The sequence below is a fragment of the Podarcis liolepis genome (genome assembly GCF_965112155.1).
Source record: "Podarcis liolepis genome assembly, chromosome: 5".
In the NCBI taxonomy this organism is placed as follows: Eukaryota; Metazoa; Chordata; class Lepidosauria; order Squamata; family Lacertidae; genus Podarcis; species Podarcis liolepis.
Window position 1 is genome coordinate 61,837,426 of NC_139556.1, and position 10,442 is coordinate 61,847,867.

The 10,442-nt window shown below is 46.9% G+C and overlaps 1 protein-coding gene across 1 annotated transcript; it reads right to left on the bottom strand.

Annotated features, from left to right (window-relative positions):
* Positions 1-500: 500 nt before the first annotated feature.
* GOT1 (glutamic-oxaloacetic transaminase 1) lies at positions 501-10,164 on the bottom strand. The gene is made up of 9 exons (XM_083505797.1): positions 9,877-10,164; positions 6,611-6,792; positions 6,143-6,266; positions 5,134-5,246; positions 3,789-3,893; positions 2,951-3,101; positions 2,508-2,673; positions 1,860-2,002; positions 501-1,485 (listed from the first exon to the last, which is right to left on the bottom strand). The coding sequence occupies exons 1-9, from the start codon at positions 9,998-10,000 to the stop codon at positions 1,346-1,348; spliced, it is 1,248 nt and encodes a 415-aa protein (XP_083361923.1). The 5' UTR covers positions 10,001-10,164; the 3' UTR covers positions 501-1,345.
* Between the last annotated feature and the right edge of the window lie 278 nt (positions 10,165-10,442).

The window sequence follows — 10,442 nt, forward strand, 5'->3', positions numbered from 1 at the left end:
AGAGAGCTGCACACACACAAACATTCCATGTCTCAAGGCTCAAAGCCTGCCTCTTCACTCTGCTTCAGCAAAACTAAGGCAGCAGTGGCACCAACTCTCTTCGCAGATCATCCCATGCCTCAGTTAGTATGTAGAAAGAAGCTTCAGGTGCTGTAGACAAGGATCAGGAGTTTGTGGACTCTGCGCATCACCCTCACCCACTACGTCAGCAGTAACATCACCCTTCTCTTCTAGCAAACTACACTCCTGATAGTTCATCAAGGTTTCCAGGCAGAGTATCTGGTTTCGGAGCTACCACAAGAGACTCACCTCTTAATCTGACAACTGGAGAGACTGAGGCAGGGAAAGGTCATTTCAGGTCAAGTGGAGGGTAAGAATAGGTGCCTGGATATAGTAATGGGTTGTTCCAATGGGGGTCGAGGATCACATATAGTTTTCTACACAACAAACAGCTCTGTTCCTTTCTCCACCCCAGCCCCAAGTTGGCCAAAAGACAGGTATGGCATGAAGAGATGTTTTATTGGTTGTACTGACAGAAAAGGGGGTTCTTAAGATTACAATCTTTGCTTGTGCAAGGCTGGAAACCAGGGAAGCGGCACCAGCCTCGCTCCCTGAAGTAACCCGCGCAGCTCATACAAGGAGACCAGTCGTTTTTGGTACATATCCCACAATGCCCAACCCTTCCACTGGAGCAGGCATGGGCCAGAGAGGGTTGGTTACATAAAGTGCAAACAGAGATGCAAACAAGGCCATGTGCTTGGATTCCAGAGTTAGGTGCTGTTTGTACAAAGTGGACCCCAAGAAGGAAAATTTCCACTGCCACCTGCTCACACACACAAACCGAGGGCCACTGAAAAGACAGGAAGAAGCTATGCAGACAAAAGTGCTGTTCTCAATCCATATTGAGCAAAGAGGTATGGGAGATTAGCTCCGTTGGTGGAGCAGACAAACTACGTGTTACAGTATGGAGGGATTCAGTTTTTCTTGTTTCATAGGGCCAAACTAGATGTTACATGCAGTTGTGTGTTTGTTCCCTCCACTGTTTTGGGTTTTTCAAAAACTTAGGGATGCTTGGGGGGGGGAGCAGCTTAACCCTTTCTCACTCCACAGCCACTTTTCTACTCCATTCTCTCTAGCCAAAGGAAGAAATGGGTACTCTGTTCTCCCACACTGAGCCAGTGGGGGGGGGGGCTGATAGCAGCTTCAGAGAGTGGTAGAATTTTAACCAGGAAAGTGGCAAGAGGCAATAGTGTTCTATTTCTTTGCCTAAAACTCCCACTTTCCAAAGGCTGCTGTTGGTTTTAAAACAACCCAAAACGTAGGGGAAAAGTTACATGCAACCGATTTACTGGATCGTGGTGACGGCCTCATGGATGGAGCTGGCAACGTAATCCAGGTTCTTCGTGGTCAGGCCACACATGTTTATGCGGCCGCTGGCCATCAGGTAGATGTGTTTCTCCTTGATCATGAATTGTACTTGCTTAGCTGGAGAAAGAGCAAGAGGAAAAATTGTGTCAGGCATCTCATCGGGTACCCAGAGCAGCCTTTACTAAGGTTTGCCAGCTGCAGCCAAGGTCACAGCAGGAAACGAGACTGGTAAGCGACCAGAAAGTGGATGCAATGTGAAGAGATCCTGTGAAGTGATTGATAAAGGAAATGCACAGGTAGATCTCTTCATAGTGGAGAGCTGTGTAAAGATGGTTGCTTGGACTTGCAGTGCAGGGCAAGGAAGCCAGAACCATTTTTGCTAGATCACCACAAGCAAAGTCAGGAAAGCTGCTTCATTCCCTGTACCACACCCCCTCCTTCCTGTCCAGGCTCTTCTGATGTATCTCTACGATGCCCAAAGCTGTACTCACGATTGAGGCCAGTGAAGCTAAACATGCCAATCTGCTCCGTGATGTGATTCCAGGTGCCCGGTGTCTGCAGCTTCTCAAGACGAGACCTGAGCTCTGCCCGCATCAGCAAGACTCGATCTGCCATGGTCTTCACATTCCCTTTCCTGTTGCAACAGAAAAGCATTAGTTCAGTCCAGCACCAGTTTTTTTTTAATGGCAGGAATGGGAAAGTGCTGGGCAGTAAACGGGGCCCATGATCATGGCAGGGATCAACTTATCCCCTCCACTTCTTGCTGTTCCTTAGGTAAAGGGGTAAAGGGGACCCCTGACCATTAGGTTCAGCCATGGCCGACTGGGGTTGCGGCGCTCATCTCGCTTTACTGGCTGAGGGAGCCAGTGTACAGCTTCCGGGTCATGTGGCCCGCATGACTAAGCCGCTTCTAGCGAACCAGAGCAGCACACGGAAACGCCGTTTACCTTCCTGTCAGAGCGGTACCTATTTATCTACTTGCACTTCGATGTGCTTTCGAACTGCTAGGTTGGCAGGAACAGGGACCGAACAACGGGAGCTCACCCTGTCGCGGGGATTCGAATCGCCAACCTGATCGGCAAGTCCTAGGCTCTGTGGTTTAACCCACAGCGCCACCCGCATCCCCTGCTGTTCCTTACCACTCATCAAAAAGTTCTGGAGTAGTGAGTGTCGTAGCCACAATACGTGCGCCCTGCGAGGGGGGGTTTGACCAGGTGGTGCGGACAATCTTCTCCATCTGAGACAAGGTGCGCTGCACATTGTCAGCATCCTTCGCAACAACAGTCAGGTTCCCCACACGCTCATCTGAGGGAAAAGAAAGGAAAGTCAAGCCATAAGCCTTAGGCCCGGTGCAACAGCCCAGAGGGCGAAAGGAAATTCTTACCACCCTTTATCTGAATCTTTACTTAGTTATATCCCACCTTGTAGTTCTCAAACAACAACAACAGGTTCCCATAGTGACATGAAACAGCAAAACCATACAATGCAATAATTGTTCTTTTACAGGCCAAAATAAAAAAGCAGCTTAACATTAGAGCAGAACAAAATCCGAGAAGCAGGGAAGTTAAAAGACTATACGCACTGTACAGGCCAAAGTTTTTGGAGAAGGACTGAGCACAGAAGAGTTCGAAGCCTTCAGAAACGAAGTAGCGGACAGCCCAGGCATCTTTGTCCAGAGAACCCGAAGCAAAGCCTTGGTAGGCAGAGTCAAAGAAGGGGAACAGGAACCGGCGCTGCAAGGAATGAATAATTAAGGAGAGAAGATTGGTCTTTGGCACTTCAGGGCATCCTCAATTGCCATCCCTGAAAGCACATGGCTGCCAAAGACTGGGCCTCTCAGTGATGGAACTCTCTCTCCCCAGAGAGGCTTCCTCATCACCTACTTTATTCCCCTTTTGGGGCATCCCAAGCTTTTCATTTTTGCATTTACATTTTAATTGTTTTCCCTCTTTTTTTTAACCTGCCCTGGGAATAGGATTAAAGTGAGGTATTAAAACACTTAACAGAAGAAACCAAAACTACTGGTTCCACACACTCCTTCACTCAGCAGTATGGAACATAGTGTATTTGTGGCTATAAAGAAACTTATTTAAATTTATTTTAAAAATTAAAAAGTTGTTTTCTGGTGGTGTCTACTGGTTAGGGTGTCAGTAGGTCTGGAGAGATATAGATTACAAATCCCCTCTCAGCTGCGGAACTCACTGGGCGGCCTTGAATCAATCACTCTCTTGGCATCCCCGATCTCATAAGGTGGTTGTAAAATTAAAACTGGGGGGGGGGACTATATACCATTTAGCTGAGCTTCCTGGTAGGAGAGCAGGATAAAAATGTAACAGTACTAATAAATTAATTCAAAAACGTCCAGAAATAAGGCTTTGGGCACAGACTCTGGGAGTACCTTGTTGCAGAATTGCTAATACCTTCATAACGGCAGCAATTTGTTTCCATTGCTCCTGTGTGGGGTCTGTGCCAGTTGGGTTATGAGCACAAGCATGGATGACGAAGATGGAGAACTCTGGAGCTTTCTGGGTGGAGAGAGAGAGAATAAAACCCAGTCTATTATTATTATTATTATTATTATTATTATTATTATTATTATTATTAGTTTGTATGCTGCCCATCTGACTGGGTTACCCCAGCCACTCTGGTGGCTCCCAGCAGAATAGCAAAAACACAATAAAACATCAAACATTACCCTAAACATCAAGTGGCACTAGCCATTTATGTTTGAGACCCACTGATGGGACTGTACAATAAAGAAGAAGAAGAAGAAGAAGAGTTTGGATTTGATATCCCGCCTTTCACTCCCCTTCAGGAGTCTCAAAGCGGCTAACATTCTCCTTTCCCTTCCTCCCCCACAACAACACTCTGTGAGGTGAGTGAGGCTGAGAGACTTCACAGAAGTGTGACTGGCCCAAGGTCACCCAGCAGCTGCATGTGGAGGAGCGGAGACACGAACCCGGTTTCCCAGATTACGTGACTACCGCTCTTAACCACTACACCACACTGGCTCACCAGTGTGCCAGAGTAAAGAGCTGGGTAGAAGATACCGCTTTCCAGATGAACACAGAATTGAAGAATTGGAAGGGACCACAAGGGTCATCTAGTCCAACCCCCTAGCCCAACATGGGGATCAAACCCACAACCCTGAGATTAAGAGTCTCATGCTCTACTGATTGACCTGTTCTATATATATGCATTATGGATAAGACTTGGAACTATACAGGTTTCAATCAGATAGTGAAGAATTGTTGAAGATATTATGTCTATAAAGTTCTGATATTCTATGTATATAAAATAGATACTAACAAGACAAGGCACCCTCACATAGAACAGTGCCACCCACAATGACACACATACACTTTTACAAGACTAGCATGGACTGTGATCCAAAGAACTTCACACACATCAACGTTTCCAAGCTCTCCAGATTTCCCCTTCCAGCTGCAGCTCTATAAAGGGCCCCCTGTTTGGAATGACTGTTCAGGAGGCATGAACAGATGTGGTAGGGAAAGCATCAGATCCACACAGGGAGATCCACCCACAGCTCTCTGAATCCCACTGAGTGAGAAGATGGGATTCCTGCATGGTGCTGTCTTGCAGTCAAGAGACACAGCCCATCCTAGCAAAGGTTTTGCTAGCCAGATGTTAAATCCAATATTACAATAGGCTAGAAATGTTGCTCCCGTAGAACATCTACACAGTCCCTATTCAGATTTCCTTCTAGCTTATGTTACACCCAATCCATAAGGATATCTGGCTCACCTCCAAGTCCTCCAGGAATCCCTGGATGTCCAGACCCCTGTTTGCAGCATCCCAGTAGCGATAGGTTCGGATGTCCTTGAACCCAGCATCCGTGAAAACAGAGTTGTGGTTCTCTGCGGGAAAAAGAAGAGAAGCATTCATCATTCAGCCAAAGCTCAAGCTGTTCAGGATTAGAAGGGATTCTTTAAAAAATGCCCCAGATCTGTTTCTCCAGAATTGCCCACCAGGGCTAGGAAAAGTATCTCACCTATCCTGTCCATCACCCTATAAATTGTAGCCTCCACATCTGCTCCCCCTTCCTACGTTTAGAGAGAGAGAGAAAATACTGCTTTTCTAGATCTGTGTTTGGCTTCTTACCTTCAGGCAAGGGGCAGGGGCGCTGCGTTTTAGAAGCCACCCTCAGGTTCTCCCTAATCCACTTGCACATGACTCAGGCCTAGTCTGCAGTGTGAGCCGAGGGGGCGGAAAACAGACTAGCAGGATTCAAGCAGCACTGTATTTCTGTCAAAACTGCTTGATGCCTCCCCCTTCCCCAATCCTCCCCCTCCTTCTCTGGTGCCCTGTATGCTTTCTTCTCCTTCTGTATTGTGTGTATTAGTTTAGTCTTGGTTATAATTATTTAGCCAATTCTTCCAAACCAAAGAAGTAAGTGTGTGTGTGTGTGTGTGTGTGTGTGTGTGTGTGTGTGTGTAGAGAGAGAGAGAGAGAGAGAGAGAGAGAGAGAGAGAGAGTTGGGCTTTCCCTACTACCATAAGAGAAGTACTGAATATTTTGATTCTATGTGTGTGTATCAATAAACACCCTCATTTTAAGGCCTATGTGAGTTTAAGTTCCTGGGTAAATCTACTAAGATGTGCTATTGCCACTGTCTAAAGCTTCACAAGACTCCTAGAACATGAATGTGTAGCACATGTCTACAGAGGAGGCTTGCAAACAATGGGGAGCCCAGCCTTCCCTCTCTCTCTCCCCCAAACCATGCCAAAAGTGCCAGCCAGGCCTTGGCACTCACCCCAGGAAGGAGAAGAGATGTAGACAGGGGTTGCAGTGTTGTTGGTTCCATTGTACCAGCGTCTCAAGAACTCTGCTCCAATACGGAGGGCCCCTGTGCCCCCCAAGGACTGGACACCCCCCACCTGGAACAAAGAGAAAGCAATAATTGAAGGCAGGTGCTCTTTTCAGCAAGATGCCTGGGCATCCTATAAGCAAGAATCCAGTTTCCTATAATAGCTTCATTTAACTATACTGAGATCCTTACCTGTCCCCAAATTCCTCTGTTCCAATCAAACCTCAGTTTCTACATATGTGTGTGTGAGCGAGTGAGCGAGTAAGTGAGTGAGGAGTGAGAGAGAGAGATTATACGCCCCAGTGCCTACCTATTCCCACCCTATCTCTTCCATGCCATCAAGCTCTTCTGTGTTCAATAAGGCTTAACTTGCACAGATGAAGTTCATAATAGGAGTTTCCTCTTCAGGCTCACCCTGTTCTCCTTGATGGCTGGGCTGTCGTCTCCTAGGGCAATTCGTGAGGAATTGGAACGAAATTCTGGCAGGCCCAGGATGGGCAGGTACTCGTGGTTCAAGCTGAGGTCCTTGTTAATCATCTGCTCCACTTTCCGAACCACTGGCAGGACCCATGGCTGCCCCTCATCTGTGCGATAGGCTGCAAGGTGGAAGGGGAAGGAATTGTTCTAGATACAGACACACATCTCTTAGCCTAATCCTACCTCTCAGGGTTGTTGAGAAGATGGAAGGGGTCTGGGAGAGACATGTGTAGTGACTTGAGTTTCTCAGAGGAGTGGTATGGTACAAAATAGAAGGATGGACCAAAAAGGCTTACTGCAGAGAGCTCGTTCTCTCCCTTACTCCTTCCAGTCTCGCTTGCCAATTTTCACTTTATCCTTTTGCAAAGAGATGCTTATCTCACACAGGAGGTCTCCAATGCAGCACCATTCCCACAATCCCTTTACTTACATATTCAAATCCAAGCACTTTATTCCAATTGAAAAGACTATCAAATATGACAGTTTGGTCACTGCACCTAGCAAGTTTGGAGCCTCAGGTACGTCGAGAGCTTAATGGGATCTTCAGGCCAAGAACATGGAGAGGATGCCTGAAGGCAGCAAAGGGGCTAGCATGGCCCATTAAAGAGAGTAGACTTCAAATCCTGAGCATGAGCTGCAGCGCACAGGTAAGAGAGACCACAAACAACAACCGACAAGTATTCCTGAGGATACTGGCAAAGAGGGAACTGGCAAGCTGGCTTCTAATTAGTTTGCTGAGGGTCAAGCTTTGAGCTATTCACCTGCAGGAGGTGCAGGGACTTTGGGACAAAGGGGAACCAGGCAACCATAGATTTTACAACTTGGGAGCAAAGGGTAATGCTTTAGAAACTGCAGGACTGGCAGCTAACTAAACACTACACTCAGCCTGGTCTCTGCTGCTTAAGGGCAGAGTCCCTTTTCCAGTTCCTGCAAGGCCCCGGCATTAACTTGCTCAAGGTCGTGTGGTTCACCCAAGCAGAACATGGGCACCGGCCCAGATCTCCTGACAGCTGTAGCCCAGTCATAAGAACATCAGGTGCCAAAAGTCTAGGCAGCATCACAGCCCCCTACCTGAAGAAAGCCAATCAGTAGCAACTGTAGAAAGTACTGGGGAAACAAGCCCAAAATAAAGGATACACCGAGATTGTCACAGGACACAGAATAGAGATGAAAGAAGAAAGGGGGAAATGAATGCAGGAGGGACAGTGCAATTTTAAAAAGGGTAAAGATCCAAAAAAAGTCCTGGATCTGATAACGTTATAGCAAGAAAGAGACAACGATTCCTTTTATCTCCTGACCCATTTCTTTGTTTTTCTCTTCACGGCTTCAATTTGTTTCCATCTGTCATTATTGGACTTTTGACTATAAACCAGGATACATAGCTTCATTAGCAATATTGCTTCAACATTTCCAGTATTGGTAGAAGTCCCCCATTTAGGCACTGATCCTTATAATACACAGCCCCTTTGCTAGTAGCTCTACCTCCTTCTGAAAGGCTCTCTCAGATCAACAGCAGAACAGTGCCCATATCCATATGGGTCTTTAACACCTATCAAAAGCATCAATTTTGGCACCATCCTTTTGTATTCTGCAGATCTGCTGTGATCAACCATAGAACCCCATGTTAATATTTATAAACAGTACAGCCAAAGATCTGCAGGTGAGATGAAGTATACAAATACAATTTCTGTAAACTGAACTTGGCTGTGAGAAATTACATGCCATAAAGTATAAACAGTATTTAAGGATACAGAGCATTCTTCTGTCTGCCTGCAGATAAAAGCGTACAAATCTTCCATTTAGGCAAAACAGATGATATGTGCAGAACCCTATAACCACAACCCAATCATTACATGTAGTTTCCTGCTGAACTTTCTCAGATGTTCCTACATGAATCCAATGGCAAAGGCATGAGAATAAGAAAGGGTACAAATTGCATGAGATTAGAGCCTCTCAGCCCCACAACCTACCAGTCTGATTATCTTTAGGGGTGCTTCCAGACAACCTGATTTATCCGGATTTGGTTGCAGGGAGATTAGAAGACAAGATTAGTTGACACTGCATCAAAAGCCAGTGTTATTCTGCACTTTCCAGTGCTTTCCCCCAGCACACTCCTTATCGCAAGCAGTCTAATATTTTGGAGGAGCATGTTTGTGGCACAAAACCTCCCAATCAAACTATAAATGTGCAATCTCAATTTGCCAATATGTGATCAAATCTTTCTTGAAAATAGTGATAGTCTAGAAGCACCTTGGATTTCAACTGTGTGCAAGGTAGATCAGGGATCATCGAGTGTTTGCCATTTTTTATCTACAGAACTGGAAAGTATTCTGACGCGTATTTTTCCCTGCTAAGCCTGAAAGCCATCAAGAAAAGTAAAGAATTTTTCCAGAGGTTGCACAGATGGTCCCAAGTAGTTCAGATCATCAATGTAGTTAAAATTGTAAACACACCAATGCATGTTCAACTGAAAGCATAAGGGCTTTTTCAGTAATGGTCCCTTCCACTAGTGCTCTTACCATTTGATGGCCAATAATGTTTTATGGTTGCTATGCACTTAATCATTGCAGTTTTGTGCTGCTGATAATATTGTTGCAATGTTGCTTTACAATTTTGCATGTTTTTAAATTGCTGAGAGTCACATAGAGACCATTTGGTATTAGGCAAGGAACAAAACGAATCAAACAACGACGATCAGCAGGAGCTAGATTCTCTAGAGTCTAGACTTTATGCAGGATTTTGAAAGTATAGAAAATATGTCTGAATCAGCTGATTGTGAAACATTCATACAAATAACAAATTGTTTTCATCGCTGCCCCCAATTGTCAGATTCTTGCATCCTTGTCAGATTCCCATCGATTTCTTTTCAGACAGAGCTCTTCTGTGCCTCTTTGACAGATGGGTGGTAGGCAGAAATTCAACAAGTGCAAAGGTTCCCTGGCACGGAGCTGCAATTCTAGAGACGCCATCACCTGACGGATTTCTGTCTGTCACACAGCTGCTCAAAGGCTCAGGAGGACCCCTCTTTAAAAGGACAGGTCGGTGATGGGCACCCTGCTTGCAGAGAATGACAGCTCCCGTCTCCCCAGGGCTCCCTGGGATCAGATTTAGGTCCTTGAACCCCCCGCTCCAAGTTCAACCACCCGATTCCGCCCAGGAGCCGCATCCACGCGTGCTTCCCTCCTCCCGCCCTGCGTTCTTACCTCCCACTCCCAGGTTGACCTTGCGCGGGTCCCCATCGGCGCGGAAATCCGCCGTGAGCTGGAACACAGCCACGGGCGGGGCCTGCGGGACGCTGGTGAACACGGATTTCCCTCCGGGAGACATTGCGGGACAATATCAAAGCTGGAACCCCCCGAACGCCGCTGCCTGGAGGAGACGGAGAGTGTCACCTTCACCGCAGGCGGAGGCAGAGAGAGAGAGAGAGATGGGGAGAGCGAATCCCCGGTCCCCAATAGCAGGGAGGCGCGCCCTCCCACCAATCGGAGAGCCGCTTTCGAGGGGGGCGAGGCGGGACAGCCAATCGCACGAATTTTGAGATTGCCGGCTAATGGAATACCGCATACGAGGGAAGCCCCTGAAGGGTAGCCAACCACTGCCTTCTAGAGGCGGGACAAAGCTACAAATAACCAATCCCTCCGCGGTAGGAGAAGGAGTCATAAAGCCTATTGTAGAAACGGGATAGGTCGGGTTCTCATAAGGCCCAGCTGCGGCCAGATGCTCTGCCGCTAGGAAAGGCGGGAGCGCGGGGTTTGGTTCGGAGCGAGGC

Excerpts from the sequence above, each read along its gene's own strand:
- GOT1 (XM_083505797.1), bottom strand. The coding sequence starts at position 10,000 with ATGTCTCCCGGAGGGAAATCCGTGTTCACCAGCGTCCCGCAGGCCCCG. Across the intron at positions 6,267-6,610 it reads CAGCCATCAAGGAGAACAGG|GTGGGGGGTGTCCAGTCCTT; the intron begins GTGAGCCTGAAG and ends TCTTTGTTCCAG. Across the intron at positions 5,247-6,142 it reads CATCTCTTCTCCTTCCTGGG|AGAACCACAACTCTGTTTTC; the intron begins GTGAGTGCCAAG and ends TTTTTCCCGCAG.